Source organism: Melanerpes formicivorus, unplaced genomic scaffold (genome assembly GCF_026170545.1).
Source record: "Melanerpes formicivorus ecotype bairdi unplaced genomic scaffold, bMelFor1.0.p_v2 SCAF_24, whole genome shotgun sequence".
In the NCBI taxonomy this organism is placed as follows: Eukaryota; Metazoa; Chordata; class Aves; order Piciformes; family Picidae; genus Melanerpes; species Melanerpes formicivorus.
In genome coordinates, this window is record NW_027142376.1 from 976,461 (window position 1) to 1,000,161 (window position 23,701).

Genomic DNA, 23,701 nt, shown 5'->3' on the forward strand with positions numbered 1-23,701 from the left:
GATCATAACAAGTGTGACAACCTGCTGGGTCCTTTACTTCGGTCACAACAACCCCATGAATGCTTCAGGCTTGAGGCAGAGTGGCTGGAAAGCTACCCAGCAGAAAAAGACCTGAAGGTGTTGGTTGACAGCCACCTGAACACAAGCCAGGAGTGTGCTCAGGTGGCCAGGAAGACCAACAGCATCCTGGCATGGATCAGGAACAGCATGGCCAGTTGGAATAGAGGAGTGACTGTCTCCCTGGACTCAACACTGGTGGAAGCCACACCTTGAGTAATGGGTTCAATTTTGGGCCCCTCACTACAAGACACAGCAGTGCTGGAGCATATCCAGAGAAGGGCGAAGCTGACGTAGGGTCTGAAGAATAGGTCTGGTGAGTAGCAGCTGAGGGAACTGGGGTTATATAGCCTGGAGAAGAGGAGGCTGGGGTGAGACCTCATTGTGTTTTAAAACTTCCTGAAAAGAGGTTGGAGTGAGCAGGGTATTGATCTGATCTCCCAAGTAACAAGTGATAGGACAAGGGGAAATGGCATCAAGTTGCATGAGGAGAGGATTAGATTGGATATTAGGCAAAATTTCTTTCTTGAAAGAGTGGTCAGGTATTGGAACAGGCTGCCCAGAGCAGTGGTGAAGTCACCATCCCTGAAGGTACTCAAAAACATGTAGTCTTTGGGACATGTTTTTAAGGGCCATAGTGGTGCTAGGTTGACAGTTGGACTCATAGATCTTTTCCAGCTGAAATGATTCTGTGATTCAATGATTCTCCCATTCTCAGAACTTCTTGTCAGTGTCACTGTGAAGCATTCCATTTCCCTAATGCTCAGTTATTCCTTTTCTTCACATCTTGCAAGAAAAGCAAGATAGATGTTCCATTTCCCTCAGCATGTTAGTGGCCCTGCACTGGACTCTCTCCAGTAGTTCTTTTGTCCTTGAGCTGGGGTGCCCAGAACTGGACACAGTTTTGTATGGGATTGCACATTTTGTTTGGGATTGCATGGAAAGAAGATTTTGTTAAAATTGCCAGTGGCAAAGCTGCTGTCACACCTCTTCCATCTTGCAAGAGTAGGATGTATTATGCTAAGCAGAATGTCAGTGTGGGTTGCCTTTGTAGATGAGTTAGTCTCACAAATCTTCCTCAACAAACTTCATTTCCTGGGTTCCACAGTTACATTTCTGTTGCCTGTTGAGGTCAAGGAGGAACTCTCATGGAGGAGAGGCTCTCATAGCTCTAATGTCATTCTTCCACTTGGCCCATAGTGGTGTTTGCTGGTGCTGTGCAATGTGGCACTTGAACCCAGGCTACTGCTGCACCAGCAGGCACCCTCTGCAGTGCTGCTCTACGGGAGAGGTGGCTAACAAAAGGCAGCGGCAGGTACACAGACAAAGCAGGGCGGGTGAACTTGCCACTGAAAAGCTGGCAGCAAACTGGTTCCATAGCAAACCACTTCAGTGCAGCATGCAAAACAAAGAAGCTGTCAGAGATCCCACCTTCATAATCATCAGCATGGTTAGCATTTTATGAAAAAATGGGGGAGAAAAAGCAAGCTTTTAATCTTCAAAGTTCTTCACAAACAGGCACTAATTAACCTTCCATGTCTCAGTACTGCAGCTCTCGTGGGAAGAGCCTCAGGGAAAACTGTAGTAAGGTTTCTAAATATCCCTTTAAAGATGTTGGTCAAAGCACAGATTCCTGTTGGTTTTTTTAACTCACCACTGAATGCAAATCACTTCTAGATACTTCAAATAGCACTAACACCACTATTGAAATGTATATGATCTGTGTGTACCACTGTGTTAAAAGTTATGCATCATTTATGGCCCTCTTAAGTCTTTAAAACGTGAATAATGGCACATCAGCCCTCTCTGCTGGAGTGAGTTGCACTAGGTGGGGCTGCCAAGACTTGCACACAAATAAGTACGTACTTCATAAAGAAGTCCCACAGAAGCTCAGGGAAGCTGTACCTGGTGTAACCTAAGCATGCAACATTTGCATGAACAAAGTCATGATGAATATAAATTGGCAGTTGGGACCACTACTCTTGTTGGCATAGACAGATCACAATGCACAGGCAGGTCCCTCAGCCCTGCTGCTGTTACTGCTCCTGCTTTGTATTTTTCAGGGCATTCTTAACATCCCAGGAATGATCATAATATAACCATGATCATAATATAATCATGATTGTAATTGGCATTGGTGAGGCCATACATTGAGTACAGGATTCACTTTTGGACCCCTCATTACAAGAAGACACTGCAGTTCTGGAGTGTGTCCAGAGAAGGGCAATGAAGCTGGTGAAGGGTCTGACAAAGAGCAGCTGAGGGAACTGGGGTTGATTAGTCTGGAGAAGGGGAGGCTCTACCATGACTTTGGAAGGGAAGGTTGAGGAGAGGTATGTTAGCAATCCTGTTGCTTATTTGGCATGATATGGGAATTTTCTGTGAGGCCCAAGCTAGGCTGCCTGGTGAGAAGCAGAAATTGTTGATGCCAACACCAAATGGGCTACTGGAAATGTTTTTTTGTTTTCCCTTTACCTTTCCTGTGGGAAGAAAGGTATATCTGTTCATATAGATCATAGAATCACAGAATCAGTATCACAAAGTCATGCAGTTATTAAGGCTGTAAGATGAAAGCTATTTTGCAGGCCTGCACAGAGGGACCTTTGAGTTCATTGTATTCCCTTTCTGAAAAGTTTTCGCTGGGGTTTTTGTCTCAGCTTCACACATGGCAGCCTTCACATCTTTCACTTCTTTGAGGCATGTAGCTGTCATTTGTTTCCATCATACAAAGGCTTTCTTCATCTTTCAGGGAAACTTTCAGCAGCAGAAAGTTCAAAGAGCACTTGAGCTCATGTTGTACGGCTGAAGGGCACCTCCTTACCTCTTATAAACCCACACCATTCCTTCCTTTTTCAAAGCTCCAAGGGACTGATGAAGCTCCTACACTACCAGCACTTTTTCCCATGAGAGCTGATCTCCACAGGGGGACTGTTTTGCCCAGCTTATAGGCTTGGCCTGGAAGTCAGCAGTGCTGAAGTACACCAGTTGGGCAACTGGGGAGACTGGAGTTGGGGCTCCTGCCCCTCTTTTTAAAACTTTCAGGCCTTGAATGAGTCCATGAAAGTTTTGATCCACTGTTTCAAAACTGCAGAGCTATGGTTTCAAGAAGTTTGTTACTGTACCAAATATTATATTGATTTTGCCCTGTGCAACAAGGAGCAAAATCCAGCAGAATTCAGAGCCTTGTCCTTGTGCTAAGTGATTAAGCATTTTCCTGTCAGACATATGCTAGCACAAGAACTGTGTTACCTACTGTCTCATCAGCTTTCAGAATTTCACATTATCATTTCATTTGGGGTGAAGGGTTTGAAAGCCTCTCCTTCCTTCTTTTTACCTCCTTCTTCCCAACCTTGAATGCTTGCTGTCCTCAGAGCTGCTACCTGTTTATCAGCAACATGAATCAAAACACACACTTGGCACAGCTACACATTGCAAAGACAGACCACTCAGGAAGTAATTTCAGGAAAAAATCGAATCAGTGTGTTAATTCTGGAAAAAGAAAGGGGAAAAAAAGGTTCACTAGTAGGAGATGAGGCTAGATAAGCTTCTTAAGAGCTTACTTCTTTAATTTATTGAGGATGTTTTATCTGGGTATTTACCAATAGCTAGGAACCACACAGCATTTTCTCTTTTTTTTTCCTCCTCTAAACCCCCATCTGTTTATATGCCAAACCACAGACAGAAAGAGAAATAAATATTCATAGAAAGATCTGGAAACCCCACAGAACTGGTAGGGGCCTAGGATGAATGTCTTAAATTAGTGGTACCTGGCTGCTCTGAACGGGGGTTTGCTGAAAGCTGCCTGCTGCTGACTGTTTGGTGTATGTGAAGCAGGTAGATGGATTCAGTGTAACTGCTGAAATAAAATGGTGGCATCACCAAAATGTCAGATCTAATCATCATGAAGACAGGTCTGTCTGTTTATCCTAGGAATTAGTCCTTAGGAGACCTTAGAACCACAGAAGCCTGCAATGTCTGATTGTACCCAAACATGCAAGATCTCAGCCTCTGGACTTACCAGAATATAGATTTCTGTGAGCACTAAGATCAATCCACCGTCAAGAAAATCCACCCATTATACCCACATTTAGAGTGAGCATGGAAGCATCAATCCACTCCCTGCCTTTTTCCCATCCTACAATGCCTTCTGGCTCAGAAATATCTGAGGTGGTGGAAGGAAACACTTCTGGTGAGAGATGCACACTTCTCCTCCCCATCCCATTTCACCAGGCTTGAGCTGCTAAATCTAAATTACTCATACCAGTAATATGTCTGGTCCTATTGTTCCCCTTCACACCTCTTCTGCCTCATCAGATCTCAGCTTGGTATAACCCTGAAAGCCATCTTTTGTCTCTAATATAGTCCTACAGCAAGGAGCACCTGGCTGGGAATGTCCCCTAGGCTTTTAATTTTTCTCTCACTCCATTCTCACCACTCATTTGTGTTACATGACCATAGAACTCATCCTGGCCAAGATCAAGGAGCTTGTCCTTGACAAAACTAGGAAAAGACTTGGGCTTTCTTTTCTTTTCTTTTCCTTTTCTTTTCCTTTTCTTTTCCTTTTCTTTTCTTTTCTTTTCTTTTCTTTTCTTTTCTTTTCTTTTCTTTTCTTTTCTTTTCTTTTCTTTTCTTTTCTTTTCTTTTCTTTTCTTTTCTTTTCTTTTCTTTTCTTTTCTTTTCTTTTCTTTTCTTTTCTTTTCTTTTTTCTTTTCTTTTCTCTTTTCTTTCTTTCTTTCCTTTCTTTCTTCCTTTCTTCCTTCTTTCTTTCTTTCTTTCTTTCTTTCTTTTTCTTTCTTTCTTTCTTTCTTTCTTTCTTTCTTTCTTTCTTTCTTTCTTTCTTTCTTTCTTTCTTTCTTTCTTTCTTTCTTTCTTTCTTTCTTTCTTTCTTTCTTTCTTTCTCTTTCTTTCTTTCTTTCTCTCTTTCTTTCTCTTTCTCTCTTTCTTTCTCTTTCTTTCCCTTCCTTCCTTCCTTCCTTCCTTCCTTCCTTCCTTCCTTCCTTCCTTCCTTCCTTCCTTCCTTCCTTCCTTCCTTCCTTCCTTCCTTCCTTCCTTCCTTCCTTCCTTCCTTCCTTCTTTCCTTCCTTCCTTCCTTCCTTCCTTCCTTCCTTCCTTCTTTCCTTCCTTTCCTTCTTTCTTTTCTTTCTTTTATTTCTTTTTCTTTCTTTTTCTTTCTTCCCCTCCTTCTCACCTTCCGTCTATTTGCTGTTTAGGCTACAATCATCATCTTCACCTTACAGAATTCTGTACCTTCTTCCCACCTTTCCTTCACCTTCTCAAACTATTCACTTGCTCTTCAGCTTTGCATCCCTTTTTACTCTCTGACCTCACTCCTGTGCTCTTGCATATTAACATGTATCCCTGACTAAAATCCTAGCTCCTTGGGAGACCAGATTTGGTGAGACACTGGAACAGGTTACCCAGGGAGGTTGTGGATGCAGCTAGATTAACAACACTTGTTCAAATGGTAGTAATGTCATCAAAAAGTCATCCTTCCCTGTGACCAAATGTCCCCAGAGGTCTCTGTGAAGCAGCATGGCTTTTGATCAATGCTATTATAGACTGTTTCCAAATGATACAGTAGAGCTTTGGAAAGATTTCCATCCAAACTCAGATCCACTCATCTTTAGGTTAGCAAATGCTCAGGACAAAAGAGGACTGAACTACAAAATGTGCTGTGAGCAGACACCTTTTATTAGTTTGAACTTGACACTGCCAATTTGTGTGTTAGAAAGTGCAAGGCATCAGAAAACATCCACCTGAATACTGGGTGAATAAAGAAGAAGAAGAAAAACATTTGGTAAGCAGAACACACCTGACAATTCTGTTAAAACAGAAATCTGAAGGTTTTCTCTTCCTGTACCGATGTGAACTTCTGACCTGAAGACAGAAGTAGAGAATATGTGTATTCCCTAGTACCCTGTATAACCAGCAAGTCAATTCAGTTTGGGCTTGAACATAACATCTATTCCCAGATGATGTGCCTGTGATTCTCCTGCATCCTGAGGCACTTGGCAAGAAGCCTGACAAACAAGATTAAACTCAAAGGAGGCTCAAAATACTTGAGGCAGTGGGTTTGTAAGCCTTGATCAAGTGGAAAAGAGGAAAGCTTTTCTCTATTTTTTTTTATTCAGGAAGAGAAAAAAAAAAGAACAAAGAGAGGCTGTTTAAGCAATACAAACTCAACACAAGTATCAAGAGTAAGAAAAACAACCCAGCATTGACAAGCCAGGCAGAAAATACCACATCACTAATGCTGTTAGTAGACCCAAAATAGCACAGGAATGAATTGAACAAAAAGGAAAATCTAGGGATGGTACAGACTGTAACCAGTTTTAGCAGTCAGCAAGACGTGGTGGCTCCTCTAATAGTAATGTGATATCTTTGAGAAGGGAGGGATTATGACTAATGTTAATCTTTTCCACTAGAGGAAGATCTTTAGGCTAATAAATATCCATTTTCCGTATTTTACACAATACTGTAAATTCTGAAAGTGTCACAAGCACAACACTTCCACAATGTTTTTGATCATGGGACAACTTTCACTGCACCTGACCGGCTGGATCCTGATGGGGTGCATTTATCTAGAGGCGGTAAGAGAGTCCTGGCACTGGAGTTGGCAGGGCTCATTAGAAGGGCTTTAAACTAGGTCTGAAGGGGGTCGGTGAGGCAATCGGTCCCTCTGCAGAGGAAAGAGTAGGGCACAAGGTAGGGTCACTTGAGAAGTCAGGAACCCAGCTGCGATGCATGTACACCAATGCATGCAGCCTGGGCAATAAGCAAGAGGAGTTGGAGGTCCTGATCCATCAGGGCGACTATGATGTAGTCGCCATCTCAGAAACTTGGTGGGACAACACCCACGATTGGAGTGTTGCACTGGGGGGCTACAGGCTCTTTAGGGGAGACAGGCGAGGGAGAAGAGGAGGAGGGGTGGCTCTGTATATTAGAGAGTCAATCTCTGCCACACAACTTGAGGTGGAAGATGAGGGAGTTGAGAGCCTGTGGGTTAAAATCAGAGGGCAGCCTAACAAATCTGACATCCTGATTGGAATCTGTTACAGACCACCCAACCAGGATGATGAGGCTGACGAATTATTCTACAAGCAACTGGAGGCTGTCTCAAGATCATCAGATCTTGTCCTTGTCGGTGACTTCAACCTCCCAGATATCTGCTGGGAACTTAATTCAGCAGGGAGGAGGCAGTCCAGAAGATTCCTGGAGCGAATGGAGGACTGCTTCCTGACACAGCTGTTAAGTGAGCCTACCAGGGGACAGGCTCTGCTTGACCTGCTGTTCTCCAATAGGGAAGGGCTGGTGGGAGACGTGATCGTGGGAGGCTGCCTAGGGTGCAGTGACCACGAGATAGTGAAGTTTTCAATATGCAGGGAGATTGGGAGGAGCACCAACAGAACCTACACCTTGGACTTCCGAAGGGCGAACTTCAGCCTATTTAAGAAACTTATTTGTAAAGTCCCCTGGGTACCAGCCCTCATGAACCAAGGGGTTCAGGAGGGTTGGACCTACTTCAAACAGGAGCTCTTGAAGGCACAGGAACTGGTGGTTCCCATGTGCCAAAAGGCGAGCCGGCGGGGAAGGCGACTGGCCTGGATGAGCAAGCAGCTCCTGGAGGATTTAAGGGGGAAGAAGAGGCTGTATCACCTTTGGAAGGAGGGGAAGGTTTCTCGAGGTAAATTCAAAGAAGTTGTTAGACTATGTAGGAATAAAATTAGGGAGGCAAAGGCCCAGCTGGAACTGAAGCTGGCCACCTCTGTCAAAGATAATAAAAAGCATTTTTATAAATATATTAACAATAAGAAGAAGGGCAGGAAGAACCTGCACTCCCTAGTGGACCTGGAGGGGAACACAGTGACTGAAGATGAGGAAAAGGCTGAGGTCCTGAACGCCTTCTTTGCCTCAATGTTTAACAGCAAGGCAGGAGGAGTTCAGGACGAGTGGCCTCCAGAGCTGGGCGATGGGGTCAGGGAGCAGTGTAGTGCCCTGGAAATCCATGAGGAATTAGTTCGGGACCTGCTGAGCCACTTGGACACTCACAAGTCCATGGGACCGGATGGGATCCATCCTAGGGTGCTGAGAGAGCTGGCAGATGAGCTGGCCAGGCCGCTCTCCATCATTTTCCTCCAGTCCTGGCTCACCAGTGAGGTCCCAGATGACTGGAAACTGGCCAGTGTGGTCCCCATCCACAAGAAGGGTCACATGGAGGAACCTGGAAACTCCAGGCCAGTCAGCCTGACCTCAGTGCCAGGGAAAGTGATGGAGCAGATTATCCTGGTGGCAATAACTGCGCACCTGAAGGATGGCCAAGGGCTCAGGTCCAGCCAACATGGATTTAGGAGGGGCAGGTCCTGCCTCTCCAACCTGATCTCCTTCTATGATCAGGTGACCCATCTGGTGGACGTGGGGAGGCCTGTGGATGTGGTCTACCTGGACTTCAGCAAGGCCTTTGACACCGTCCCCCACAGCAAACTGCTGGCTAAGCTGTCAGCTCATGGCTTGGACCGCAACACTCTGTGCTGGGTTAGGAACTGGCTGGAGGGCCGAGCCCAGAGAGTGGTGGTGAATGGTGCCACATCCAGCTGGTGGCCAGTCACCAGTGGCGTCCCCCAGGGATCAGTGCTGGGCCCCATGCTCTTTAACATCTTCATTGATGATCTGGATGAGGGGGTTGAGTCAGTCATCAGCAAGTTTGCAGATGACACAAAGTTAGGAGCAGATGTTAGTCAGTTAGAGGGTAGAAAGGCTCTGCAGAGGGACCTCGACCGACTGGACAGATGGGCAGAGTCCAATGGGATGGCATTCAACAAGTCCAAGTGCCGAGTGCTGCACTTTGGCTATGGCAATCTCATGCAGAGCTACAGGCTGGGGTCGGAGTGGCTGGAGCACTCCCAAACAGAGAGGGACCTGCGTGTGCTGATCGACAGCCACCTGAATATGAGCTAGCAGTGTGCCCAGGTGGCCAAGAGGGCCAATGGCATCCTGGCCTGCATTAGGAATAGTGTGGCCAGCAGGAGCAGGGAAGTCATTGTGCCCCTGTACTGTGCATTGGTTAGGCTGCACCTTGAGTACTGTGTCCAGTTCTGGGCCCCTCAGTTTAAGAAGGACATCGAAACACTTGAACGTGTCCAGAGAAGGGCAACAAGGCTGGAGAGAGGCCTTGAACACAAGCCCTATGAGGAGAGGCTGAGGGAGCTGGGATTGTTTAGCCTGGAGAAGAGGAGGCTCAGGGGAGACCTCATTGCCCTCTACAACTACCTGAAAGGTGGTTGTAGCCAGGAAGGGGTTGGTCTCTTCTCCCAGGCAACCAGCACCAGAACAAGGGGACACAGTCTCAAGCTGAGCCAGGGGAGGTTTAGACTTGAGGTGAGGAGGAAGTTCTTCACCGAGCGAGTCGTTCGTCATTGGGATGTGCTGCCCAGGGAGGTGGTGGAGTCACCGTCCCTGGAGGCGTTCAAGAGGGGACTGGACGTGGCACTTGGTGCCATGGTCTAGTCATGGGGTCTGTGTTGATAGGTTGGACTCGATGATCCTCGAGGTCCATTCCAACCTAAGTTATACTGTGATACTGTGAAACATGACAGCATTTTATCCATCTGATAGTATTCTGTGGTGTCATGACTGAATGAATAGATGCAGGGAGACCAATAGGTGTTGTCTACCTCGACCTTAGCAAGGCTTTTGACACTGTCTCCCATGCATCTTTGAGAAAATGTGAGCTTAACTAGCTGTTAGTACAGGCTGAAAGTGCAATTACAAGTATCCTGGGTACAGAAAACACAGATTGCATCACTGCATGTTAACTTTTCTCTGTTGAGGTGCTCATAGTTACAGATTAAAAAGCTCTGTCTTCGTTTTTACTCTAATTCTTTAGTGGAGAAGAGTTTCTTTGTAATGCAGCAAAAATAATACCCAAAGTTTAAAGTAAGCACTGTGCATAAATCCTTCCCTTTGTAGATAAATAGGATGTCCTGTAGATGCTAAGCCTTTGTCTATTTTATTTTTGACAGTCAGTGCAATCTTTTGAGGCATCAGTAGCAGAAGAGCTAATCAGGTCTGTCCTTCAGCTGATTAGGATGCCAGCTCTTCTTTCTTGACAGAAGCAGTTTTGCTGGTTTTTGCCTCCAAGCAAAACAAACAAACAAAAAACCTAAACCCTGCTGTTTAATTCCTCATATCTACAAGATAAATGATTGCCTTGAACAACTCTTCAGAGCCTCAGGCACCAGAAGATGCTGACCTTATGGCTGCTTCTGCCTCTTATCAAAACTCAGGCAGACGCAGTCAAGACTTGTAAGTCACTATGCCTCAGGGTTCAGCTCTCTTTCCTTCCCGAGCGTTCACCACACAGCATTCTTGAGGCCCTGTAAACTAGAGTAGACACACATAAGCTATTTCAGCTCTTCTGCTCGTTTCAGTTAGATGCTGAAAAGTCAAGATAGTCTTGTTTTTCTTTTTCAGTAACAGCAGAAGGCTCCTTAAGAACAAAGAATGAACAAATCCCATCTATTAAGGGACTTTTACTTCCCTCACCTGACCCTTATTGCTCACTACCCATTGCTGCTCCTCAGAGGTGCAGGTCAATGTGTATGTACTCCTGTACCTCTGCTCAGAAGGATAAGAAGGGCATTTGCAGTCACTGGTGCTTGAGGACAATGTCTGCAGATTAACAGCTAGAAGATTAATGTGGAATAAAGCTAGAACTCATTCCAACTTAATTTCCTTTGCTTCTGAAGCTTTCTTAGAAAATGCACTTTCCTCAGAACAGCTTCTTCCTTCCCTCCTACTCTGTGCCTTTTCTAAACAGCACACCATAGCAGATGCCAGGGTTTCTGCTAAAGACTGGAAACCTTGCTGTAATGGTGTGGGGGTTTTGCTGTCAGACATCAAGATTCAGAATGCAGAGGAGACAGTGTGCCAGTAACCAAGCAGGAAAGGGAAACCTTTTTGCCCCAGACTATGGGGCAGCTTCATTAGCATCCCAGACTGACTTCTAGAGTTGAGATTTTCCACCTGCCTTGCTCAGGTGAAAACAGGCATGGATCGTAAACTCAGTCCCAGGACTCAGGTTTGATGCAGAGATTCCAAAGCTGCTGCAGAAGAGGGGTTCAAACAGATGTGGATGCTATGTAAGGGGGAGGAAGCTCCAGCACCACACTGCAAGCCTTCTGGATGTCATGTTCCTAGGTGGGGTGAGAGCTCTTTTCTTTTTGTGGTTCCATCAGCTCATCTCTGGGGATCAGTTCAGATTGCAGTGAGGCTGCGGTGCCTAGATGAGGATACAGGAGGGATGTTGTGTTTGCACAGACTCTTGTCCTCTGCACACAGAGCACTCTGAAGCTGGCTGGCAGAAGGCCATGTTGCAGGCACCAGCCAAAGCTTTACCACAACAGTAGTAGCAATCAGTTCAAGCCTCCCCCTTCAAGGCTGTCAGCAGCATTCAGAGCCATGGTATGGTGCCCATGGATCCATCAGCTAGGTAAGGAGAGCACTGCATTTGTCAGTTCATAGGTAACTCCTGCATTATATCCCACATCTGGGGTTCTACAACGAGCACTCAAAACCCCAGAGCTTTTCTGAGGGTAGCTATCAAGCAATTCCCTTACTGCTGCCATGTTAGAGATCTGACTGAAATCAACAGTCTTTACATGCAAACTCTGTCTCTGGGAGAGCTCTTTCAAATGGAGCAGGACTGAAGTAATAGTACATGGTTAGTCTTTACATTCTCAGATTCCCAATAGGACTAAAGCTATAACTGTCCAGCAACCACCATACTAGACCACATGGTTGGAGAAAACAAATGAGTAAATGACAGCTTTGGAAGCCTTTGCAAGCTTTGCCATGATTAATAGAGAAAATTTTGAGCTTAAATGTATTACCTCCCTGCTGTTGCTTCTGCTTCTTGAGATCCTCAGGATGCCTACAGCTTGCCATCAACTCTTCCTGCCTTTTATTTTCTTGTATGTTTTGTCTTTCACATTAAAACTGCATTCTGTCTTATCCTCCATTTTATCTCCCACAATAATGGTCTTTCAGGGCACAGGCAATTAGCCTGATTTCTGCCAACCAGCTCGACCAGCCTGCTGAAGTTACTGGGATATTATTACAGGATCAAGATTTAATTCTTTACAGGCCTCCCACAGTTCCTTAATTACATCTTGTTCTCCACGTATCATTATTCCTTAACTGGCCCCAAATTAAAGTCAGTTCAAACCCCAAATTTAATCACACTCCTTTCATACTTGTGGTTGTCCAACACCCATACAGAACAAAAGGCACCTTATAATAGCCTGGGATATTTGAAACTTGGAACAGAAAATTATTTTAAAAGATAGTAACAGTCAACCCTGCTGTGTTGCTGGTCTTAATTTAATAGAATAATGGCAATGCAAGCCTGCTAAGGGCCTTGTGGGATCACAGAGTCCTTTTGCCTCTCTGAAGGATAGGGCTATTATATCCAGACCATGTCTAATAATTTGTCTAGCTTGCTCTTTAAACCCTTCCATATACAGTCTCCTCTGCATAGCATATTTAGGCACCACAGATAATTCCTAATACTGAACCCCAAAATATTTCCAATGCAATTCATTGAGTTCATCACAACCTGTTTTGCAAGGGTGTTTGAGAAGTGACCAGCTTTCTCTGTAAGAGGCCTGTGCATACTGGAATGTTACTGTATCTCACCCCTAATCTTCCCTTTCCTGCACCAAAGCTATTTCTCTTGATCTTTTCTCAGAAGTCATGTCATTGGCTCTTGTTTCCTGGCCCTATTTTCTTTACTTCCTACTTTTTTAATTTCCCTCCTCTGCACTCCTCTCAGTTTGGCAAGACTTCAGAAAGTGTGATGCCCAAAACTGTTCAGTGTTGGTGTTCGAGAGCCAAGCAAGGAAGGATAATTAGCTTGCATCTGTCACCTACACCACTTTGGTCAGCACTGCACAGCATGAGGCTTGCTTAGTTTTGTTACAGAATCATGTTACAACAATTCCATTTGTCATGGCTCCATCAAAATAATCACACCTCTTCTTTCTCTGTGTTAGAATGTATTTTCCAATTTCCCTTTCCCTCGAGTGAGTGTTTGTATTTGAGTACTGAATTTTCCCTTGTGGGTTTTGGAGCTTTTGTGCTGTTTGTCAGTACAGATTGGAATTTTGATTCTGTGTCTCAAAGAGCTTGTAATCCCTCCTAGCCTCATGCTGTTTGAAAATTTGGATGTTCATGATTTGAGTGGTTAATGAAAATCCGGAGTAGAAATGTCATTTCTGCAGAGCCCAGCTTTTAATGCTTTCCCTGATTAACCTCAAACCAAGTCTGCATGTGCTTACTGGATCATGACTTGGGATAGGTACAGGTTTCTTTTGTCTTCTTCAAAGCATGTTAGGCAGGACCATGTGAAACACCTTAGTAGAAACAAGACGTATCTACTGCTTCTCTCTATCCATGAGAGCAAATATCTTGTCAAAGAAGGAAATGAGATTAGTTTGACATGATTTATTCTCAACAAATCCACCCCAGCTGTTTGCATTACCTTATTATTATTCTCTAGATATTTAAAAATGGATTCCTTAATAATTTAGACTGTGTATCTTTCAGGGTAATACAGGCAGACTTGTTATCTCCCTTTTTCTTTTTAGAAAGAGGGGTTCTGTGGGTTTTCTTCTAATTCCCAGCCAACTTTCTCCTATTGTTACCAACTAGTTAATTAGTTAATGGTCCACATACTGCTTCAGTTTCTTTGCTGTTCCATGGTAAATTCCACCAGGCCACTTTAATACATGTAACACATTAAATATTTTTTATCCTCTCCTTTTCCCTACTTGGGCTTGTGCATCTGAGCTCCTGTAAACAACCTAGCTGCTTCAGACATTCACTCACAGTTTATGTCATGCCTGAAGCAAAGATATCATTGAATACTCTGGCTGTTGCCTTGTGGTCTACTATTTGCAATCCTCCCCTATCAAGGAGTGGGCCTGAATTTGACTTTGCCTTTTTCTGCTCTGGTTGTGTTCATACAATCTTTTCACGTTCATTTACATTACTTACAACAGTAGTAATTTGTTGTGTACTTTATCTTTCTAGGCTCAGCTTTTGGTCTACTTCTTTTCTATTCAGCGTAACCAGATTTCCTTGTTCTAATATGTAAATAAATCCTTTATATATATATTCAAGACTTTAGAGAGCTTCTGCTGCAGCTATTCCTTCTTACACTGATTCCTTACTCCTTTATAGCACAATTTGCTGTTGTCTTAAATGCAGCTTCTTTCAGTAATTGCTCTCTCTCCTACACTTCTTTAACTATCTTCCCAAGAGAATCTACTTACAAATTCCCTGAGTTTATCAGTGTCTGCTTTACCAAAGGTCATTATCTCTGCTTCTCTCATACTGTCCTTTTCTTAAAACACTGAACTGTGATCAGTGTCCACTCTGTCTCTGTCCCTTCATCCAGGTTGTTGATGAAGATGTTGAACAAGACTGGACCCAGCCCTGACTCCTGGGGGACATTGTGAGCTACAGGCCTCCAGCTAAATCATGTACCACTAATGACAACCCTCTAAGCTCTGTCATTCAGGCAGTTCTCAATCCATCAAGTTCTTATCTGCTTCAGTGTCTGGAGCCATTGCACATTGTGCTTGCAAGGGAGCACCTTCACTCCTCATCTGTAGGCCTTGAACACATACCGTCTGGCGTGATCTTGCTTTTATATTCCCAGCATTTTGTCTGAAGAAAGTAGAAGGTATAAGAAAACAGAAGCTGCACATGTTTGTATTAAAGGTGTGGCTGTACCAACAGAGCTTGTCTTCACTGAGGGAAGGAAACCACTTGAGATACAAACATGTTTTTTGCTTAGCAAAACATCTACACAGAGACACATGATTTCTTTTTAAAAGTTCTGCATTTACCCTTTCAGACCCCACAACACAGCACAAGACTCCTCCGTTAACGAGGAAAGCATAACGAAAGTGATTTTAACTGATTAAAGAACAATTTATTTTATAGAGGATTGTGTCACTTTCAAGAGGATGGCTGTTTTCACTTCCAGAGCAAATACCAGCTACCTTCTGCCAGACAAGCAGTTTGGAATTTTTGCTTTGTCATGAGGTCAATTTCTAAAAGCAAATAAAATGAAGAAAACATTGCCTAAAATTTATATTCTGCCACAAGATAATGGATATGCCCCATTTATTCACATATGCATGGCAACAACCAACCATCTTACACATCAAGTATGTGCTTTGATAGCAATACAATTACCCACTGCATAAAACTAAAGATCAGTAAGTCTGCACATTCTCCAGATCTTGAATTAATAGTTTATAGTCTGGCTGACTCACAATTACTAGCAAAAAGTGATGGTGCAGTTGGGAATAAATATTTAATGGGATAAGGAAGTCTCCTGTGTATTTTTATACAACACCGTGTGCTGTGGGATGGCAAGCTTTTTGCAGCCTGTTTCTACGCAAAGGTGTTTCAGTATGCAGTGTGAATTTCTGTAGGCTATGACAGTATGGACAACAGCTACCCTTTTTTTCCTGAAGAGAAAAGATCCTTGATTATTGCACAGCGTCCTTTCATCTGGAGCTATTCTCCTCTTTCTACCTGCAAGGACGTTTTAATGAGGTGTTGGTCTCTTCTCCCCAGTCACAAGCGCTGGGGGTGAAGTTGCACCAGGGGAAGTTTAAGTTCTATATTAGGAAAAACGTCTTTCCTGAGAGAGTGGTCAGGCATTGGAACAGGCTGGGAGGTGGTGGAGTCACGGTCCCTGGAGATGTTCAAAAAGCATGTAGACATGGTACTTGGCGACATAGTTTAGTGGACACGGTGGTGCTCGGTTGATGGCTGGACTAAAGATCTTTTCCAACCAAGACGATTCTATGACTCTCAGCTTTAGATGGAAGTGTCCATAAAGTGATGGGCTAAATTCATGCCGACACGGTGCCCCGGCAGTCTTCCACAGGGCTGGATCCCAAACACAAATACTCGATCCACATGGGATGGAGACCCTGCTCCACCCGAGGAAAACCTCCCATTACCCCCAGCAACCTCCGCCGATCACTGGGCTGCTTCCCACCCGCCACACGTGTAGGGAGCACTCAGGCGGGGCACGGTGGCAGCTCGCCGACATTCTCCCCCAGGGCTGTGGGGGTTTCTGTGGGTTTTGTTAACACATTTTGGCTTTAAGGTTTGTTTACCTTAAGCAAAGCGCTGGGTACAGCCGGCGAGCATTACAAGCAGCCGCCACCCCGACTGATAACCTGAGGGCGGGACGAGGAAAGCAAACCGCCCCCTCCCCTTCTCGGCAGGAGCCGCCTCTCCTCGCCGGCTGAGGGGCGGCCGCCACCGCCCTTCGCCTGCCGGTCGGGCGGTAGCGGAGGGACTTCTGCCTTCCCTCAGGTCGCCAAGTCCCTCCATCCAGCCGGGGCGCAGAGCCCGGGGGTTGCCGGCGGATGACCGCGGCCCTGCGGAGGCTGCGGATGAGCCGGGCGAGGGAGGTGGTGGCGTACTGCCTGCTCCTGGGGCTGTCCTTCCCCCTCATGCTGCTGCTGCCGCTGCTCTGAAATGAGACGGACCGCGGCTCGTCCCCTCCGCGGGAGGACGGGCGGGAGGAGCCGGCGGGAGCCCCGCTCCGCTGCCCGGCTTGCGGCCAGCAGCAGCCCGAGGGACTGAGGAGCAGCACGGGACCATGAGGAGCTCGGGCGGGCTTTGCAGCGGTGCTACCCAGCCTGCGCTGGCGGGCGGGCTGCCGCTCCCCGCGGGGGGGGCCGGCCGCGGCCCCGGCCGCTCGCTCTCCCTGCGGGTGTGATGCCGCCGCACTCGCCGCTCCCCCTTCCCGGCTGACAGGGACGCCCGGCAGAGCTGCGGCGTCGCAACTACCCTTTGGCCTTCCCAGGTCAGACTTCGGCGGCTCGGGGCCGGCGGCACCTCGGTCCTGAGGCGGCCCAGATGGGCCAGCGGCCGCAGGCACTACCAACGCAGAGCCATCAACACGGAGCCGCTGGGCTCGCTGCCCTCTCTGAGCCAGCCCTAGCGCCGCAGGGCCGCCGCGGGTCCCCCGCCTTCGCTGTGGCCGGGTGGCGGCTGTAGCCGGAGAGACGGCTGCCGGGTTCGCGTTGCTGCAAATCTGCCGCTCTGCGAGGCGGAGTGTGTCCCCGCCGGCTTGCCGTGCGGGGAGGCGGGCCGAGGGGCCGGCTGAGATGGGAGAGAGCATGTCCAAGAGGCTGAAGCTACAGCTGGGCGGCGAGGCGGAGATGGAGGAGAGGGCTTTCACCAACCCCTATCCCGACTACCAGCCCCATGGAGCCGGAGCCGCAGCTTCCCCCAGCGCGGTGGACGGTCACCGGGACAGAGCACTGCTCCGGTCGGAGGAGGAGTCCCTCCCCTTCGGCGCCGATGGGAAGGTGAGTCCCGGGCGGCCGACGGGCGAGCAAAGCAGCTTCGCGTCCTGGCCCGCCGGGTCCTGCCTCACCCCCGAGATGCTTACTCCCTGCAGGAGCGGCCGCTGCCCCTGGGTGACCTGCTGTGGGGCCCTAGGCCCGGTTGAGGCCTTCGGCGGGGCGGCCCGCGGCTTGTTCGAGGCGCTGCGGAGCGCCGGGCCGCCTTGTGCCCGCAGTCTGGGCTTGGGGAGAGCCACAGGGCCGTTACCGCGGCGGGGCGGAGGCGGCGGCCTGATGGAGGGCGCCCGAGGGGAGAGGCGGGCCGGGGTAAGCCGAGGGAGGGAGGAGGAGCTTAGGGCGACCGCACGGCTTGGAGTCGGTGGAAGTGACTTGCTGTAAGCTGGTTGTTTTCCCCCTGAATGCGAGTGCGGGGCCTGGAGGTAGTGCTTGGCCGTGCCGTAGTTGCTGCGGGTTCTGCTCACAAGTTGCTCGGTTTTCACCAGGAAGAGCACGCAGGGAAGAGAGAAGATGAGAACACATCTAGAAAAGACAGGTTCTTTCTTAGGTGACAGCAGCACTCAGCCTTCAGGTGATGCTGGATCATCCTCTCCGAGGCATGTGCTTACTGACACATTTGTAGATGCAAGTGCGCCATGGTAGGCACATGGCAGTACGGTCAGGCCAGCAGAAGGCACCTCTGGTAGTGATGGTTGGACTGGGTTCGCAGTAGTCCTGCTTATCTCCTTGTCACCGTGTGCGGCTCTTGGGAGAGCTGGATGTGTTTTAGTCTTAAAGCACCAAAACTGCTCAGACCTGTTAGGATGCAGGCTGGCTTAAGCTGCAGAAGTACTACCAGAATATGGATTTTTGACTATTTTTAGCCCCAGAGAAGCCTCACCTCTCACTACTGTGCTGCTTCATTGTCTTTTAAATTAAAACCCCTGTGTGGTGACATTGCTAAAAACACAGATGTGCTGAGTGGGAAGCTGCCTTTCCTGACTCGCTTGACTGTACACTGGTGTGAACAAAGGAGAGCCTTCAATCTTAGCTCTGCTGGTGGCGATAAAGAATGACCTCGTTTTACTAATCGGTTGGGATGAGGATAGTGATGCCCAGCAGCCAGAGCAGCATTCTTCTGAAGAATGAGCAGGACAGCATCAACTCACTATCAGTCTGGGGCAATGAAAGGTTTCACTCAGGTGTTGCAGCGGAGCTTTATGAAGTTGTGTGTGGCTAAGCTGAGAGCACAAAACAGAATACTTGAGTGATTGGTGTCTTACTGGTACCACTAATTGCAGCTATCAGAAGCAGAACTTAGCACTTGGAAAAGGCTAAAAAGCAAGGCTAGGTTTGGAAGTGAAATTTGCTGTGCTTTGACAAAAATCTCTGGTAGTGTACTTAGTGCTGGTAAAACTGATTTTGTGTAGTGTTTTGGGGTTTCTATGATTGGGAACTGTGATTTCTTGTTTTCTATTTGGCTCAGTATATATATAAAAAAAAGCTGAAGTGTGAAGGCAGAGAGTAGGTGTGAGGACAACTATTGCTTTATATTGTTAAATTGGTTAAAAAGCATATTTTAAGACAAAATAAGCCTTCATTTACTGCTGATCTAGGTCGATTACATCTTTAAGAAGTGAGAGCTGATACTGGAGGAAGGTGAACTTCCTTGAATTAAAAAAAAATATTTTCAGAGAATACTAGTTGTGTTGCAGAAGAGTTCAACCCTCATTTACTTCAGATTTAATTTTTGAATGAATCCAACTTCACAGATGCTGTTCCAAGGCAGAACTGAAATGAGTTAGTCCAGGATTTCTAGCCCAGTATTTGTTAGGAGTGTCCCCCCTACTCTGCTGTAGATGAGTTTGCTGTTTTAGTGTGGGTGCAAATCTTTTCCTCAGCATCAGTGGTGGATAGCGTTCCGTGTTGCTGTTGGCAGCTCTTTGTGCAGCTTTGTTCAGAAAATATCTTAGAGCACCTGAGTAGCTGTGTGTTTGGTAAGAGATGGTGTCTGGGCTTTGTTAACATTGACGATTGTGAAGCTCCTCGGGGAAAAAATCATCTTCTGTATTGCATTAAAGTGATGGAACCACAGCAACTCTCAGTAGTTTGTGAATTATTTTTTTTTTCAGCTCTGTGCATTTCATTGGAGGAGGAAGATGTGAGGTGTACATTTTCTCAGATTTTGTGGTTGCAGAAACAAAAGGAGTTGTCCTGTGTACTTCTGGGCTAGAACATAGCTGTGAATATATTTGTGTGTTTATCTTTGCAACATTTGCATATTGTCAGTCCTAGTACAATCCTGGCTTTTGTGAGACTTCACGATGAGCATTTTTGGGGTGCTGCTGTAGTTTATGGTTTGGGTGGGGTTTTTGGTTGGTTTTTTTTCAGCATTTAACAGGATCCATTTCCATTTGAGGAAAGGACATGCCTCAGGCCCCACTGAAAACAAAAGGACTTTACCTAGGTTAGGAAACCACCATACAGAGCAGCACAAGATTCCTAAAAATGAGAGCAGCTTTCAGAAGCCCTCAGCGCACTGCTCCTCCCTTCTGCTGCTGAGTGACTCACGTCATGACAGCTAGAGGTGTGCAGGGCTCTGCTGTTGTTGTGGGAGGCAGTGCATTATTAATCCCTCCGTTTGATGTCATAAGCTGCCATGATTGCCATCTAAAATTCATCCGGCTCATGAAAGGACAAGATCTTCAAGCTGCTGTCTGAAATGTGAGACAATTGGGACAGAGTGCTGCATATGGAAGCCTGTGTTTGTGTGCATAAGGTGCAGTTCAGGAAGCTAGAAAGCGTGGGAGCAGGAGATGAGAAAACAAAATTTGGGGCTGCAGATTTGCTCTCTGAAAAATAGTCACAGTAAACACTGCAGTTATCTAGGTGGGCTCTGCTCGTGTAGTTGCAGTTTATTTTCAGGGCAAAGAAATCTACTTAATAAACATCGATGTGGGCTTGAATACCTTGTCTGAGAAAGGTGAGGGTAATAGTTTCTCACACAACATTAATTCTAGATTAAGAACAAACATGATTTTAAATGTCTTTGTTTAAGAAGTGATGAATCTTTCAATTAAATATGTCTTGCAGCCCTCTTCCTTTTGCTGTGGATCCCACAGTGATACCTTGGTCCCAAATAGTACTTATGGACGTTATCTCAGTGTTCTAAAAGTTTTCAAAAAGGAAATGTAAATGGTCAGGGAGGCAGAGAAATGAATAGATGACTCTAGACTTGGAACAAAGCCTACTCCCTAGCTCATGGGAAAACCATTTTTTCTGTTAAGTTTCATTTAATTTTAACTCTCTCTAATTGCTTGTTGGGGAAAGTATTAATATTTGAAAAGCACATGCCCTTCTGATAGTTTCCCCTGCATTGTAGACACCTCTATTTACAACTCCTCTATTGTATGGGCATCAAAGTAATTTAGACAGTATTGGTAGAGGGTTTTGTTTTGTTTTCCTGCAAGCTGGGGACCTCCTAAAAATATTCCAGCTAGGGAAGAGACCTCTGTGTAGTGAGTGCCATTAAATCATTCCCACAGCAGACTTCTAGTTTCTTTGTTTTCAAGAAGTAGCATGCTGGTGTTAGGCTACCCTGAGGACCAGTGATTTCCAATACTGCTCTTTTGCTTTATCAGGGTAATGTTCTTGGGCATCTGTTAATCATGTTTATTTTTGTCACCAATAATCTGAAGTTTTTTGGTGACTTTATAATGTAAATCTGTAGGCTTTGGGTGGGTTTTGCAACCTAATCATCAATGAGACAAATACTTCTTCTACACACACATGCATTAGAGGCAGTGTGTCATGATTTCTTACATGCTTCAAATGATTCATTCTGTAACTTGAATGGGTTGCATTGTAATGCCATTTTTTGCACCCTTCCTACCTCCTCTGAGGGAGGGTGGTGCCTGCATTTAAAGCCTGTTCCTAACTGTGTATTTCTAGCACCTCCGTAGTTTGCCTACAGTTATTGATTTCTGTTTCTCCTTTTTCCTTCTTTATGTTTTTTCACCATAGTCAAATGGCACTAGATGCCAGCTGGCTGAAAACCAGAGCAATGTGTTCTACAGACAGCAGTGTTTCAAATCATGTATTAAGCATGTGGGTTTGCAGAACTGGAGTTAATTTCTGGCTTCAGACCTCTGACCATCTTTGTGGCCTTCCTTGGGACCTACTCAAGCAGATCCATACCTTTCTTGCACAAGGAGTGTCAGAGCTGGCTGCAGTCCTCCAGGTGAGGTCTCACCAGAGCCAAGTAGAGCTGCAGAAACACCTCTCTTGACCTGCTGGCCATGCTGTTTTTGATGCAGCACAGGGTGTGATTGATGTTCTGGGCTGTGGGTACACATTGCTGGCTCACACACCTTTTTTTGTGTTCAGTAATACTTCCCACGTCCTTCTCCAGAGGGCTGCTTTCAGTCCACTTGTTGCCCAGCCTCTACTTGTGCTTGGGATGGCCTCAGTACATGCATGTGAAGTTATCACATCACACATCCAGTAGGATATCAGAGGTCAGGCTTTGTGCTCTTTGTTTGGCCCTACAGGATTAACAAGAGTCACCTGCAGAAGAGGCTGAATGCCAGCTGGAATCATCCTGCTGAAATGAATGTGCTTCACATGAAAATCAATCCCTGCTCAGCATGAATTAGCCTGCTTTATGCTCAACTGTAAAGCTGCCATAAGATTCCTTGAAGGAGGTTTATAAGTCTTCTAAAGCCACCTTTCAACATTTATTTCTTTATGTAATTAATTTATTTTGGTGCATGTAAGCATCTGTTAGAAGCTTATGGTGTAATCTTATCAAATGAAAGCCTCAGAGCAACCAGAAATGAGGCAGTGATGGAGGTAGCTGGGGAAAAACTTTGTTGCTACTCATAACCTATTCACACCAGCATAAGCTTGAAAGTAGTTTTGTTTGGGCTGGTAATTAATGATAATAGTAATGTAGAAAACCTTTTCTATGTACTGAATCAAGATAAGTTCTTATTCCCATTTTGGAAAGGGATGTGCCAACCTGCACGAAATGATTTGTGTTGGAACCATAGTGTCAAAGCAGAACCTGGGGGTCCTGATGTCCTACTACTGTTTTCCTGCCTCTGAGTAATTTGATCTGGTGTTTGAGGAAAAATACCCTGGTTTGATAGCAGCAGGTGCATTGTCAGAACAAAAAGATAAGCAGCCTGCTGGTGATGTGCAGCAGGTAAGAGTCTGAGACCTTGGTTCACTCCCGTCAAAGAAGCTGAGCCCTGTGCCTGGCTGCATCCATGTGGATATCCTCACGCTGTTTCACCATATGCCTTAGCATTGGCATGGCTGCCTTCTGAAGGAGAGTTAGCCCTGTCCTCCTGCAGAGACTTCACTGAACTGGTCAAAAAAAATGGTGGGGAGGAGGGAATGTTGTGTGTGCATGTGGTATGTAGGGTTTCCTAACAAAAAGATTCTTAATACCATGTTAAGGCCAAAGAGAAACAGACATGAGCTGCATACTGTGTTTGGTTCCTTCTCCCTTCCCTGTGCTGTTACTGTGAATTGGATTTGAACCATTGACCCTGGAGGCTTCTGCTGTGTCTCAGAGGACTTGTGCAATCCTTGTTACCTGCTGTTCTGTCTATTTGAATTCACTGATTTGCATTTGAAGATCTGCTCTGAACAAGAATACAAAGTGTGGTGTGTTTTGAGTAATCAGTTGCTCTGTCTAAATACATAAAATATTTTGTAATAAATGTGTTAATAGGCAAAACTGGCCAGTAGGTTATACTATTTAATGTACAAACCCCCAAGACCCCAAAACAAACGTCACCAAAAGACCCCACAACACAAAGCCACAGAACACAAAGAAACCAAACAAAAACCCTCCAAACAATAAAAAAAGATCCCAACCAAACACACACTTTTTATTGTTCCTGGTGCTCCTGGTCAAATGTGGAATCATCCTGGGAGGAGACTTAATGACTACTATTTCTAATAGAACTTAATAGGGCAATAAATTCTGGTTAATTGACTACTTCCATGTTCAGTAGGCTTCAGGGAGTAATCAATAGTGTATCTTCCCATACAGTATATATAGAATAGAACAGAATTAACCAGGTTGGAAAAGACCTCTGAGATCACAGAGTCCAAGCTATCATCCAACACTATCCAATCAACTACACCATGGCACCAAGCGCTCCATCCAGTCTCCTCCGAAACACCTCCAGTGATGGTGACTCCACCACCTCCCTGGGCAGCCCTTTCCAATGGCCAATCACTCTTTCTGTGAA

At 45.8% G+C, this 23,701-nt stretch overlaps 1 protein-coding gene across 1 annotated transcript in view; it reads left to right on the top strand.

The window, feature by feature from the left end:
* Positions 1-16,427: 16,427 nt before the first annotated feature.
* The window catches only part of LANCL2 (LanC like glutathione S-transferase 2), a 39,740-nt gene continuing 32,466 nt past the window's right edge, over positions 16,428-23,701 (top strand). Inside the window, exon 1 of the mRNA XM_068152560.1 lies at positions 16,428-17,462. Coding sequence (XP_068008661.1) covers positions 17,259-17,462 — 204 coding nt within the window. The 5' untranslated portion in view covers positions 16,428-17,258. The remainder of the gene's footprint in view (positions 17,463-23,701) is intronic.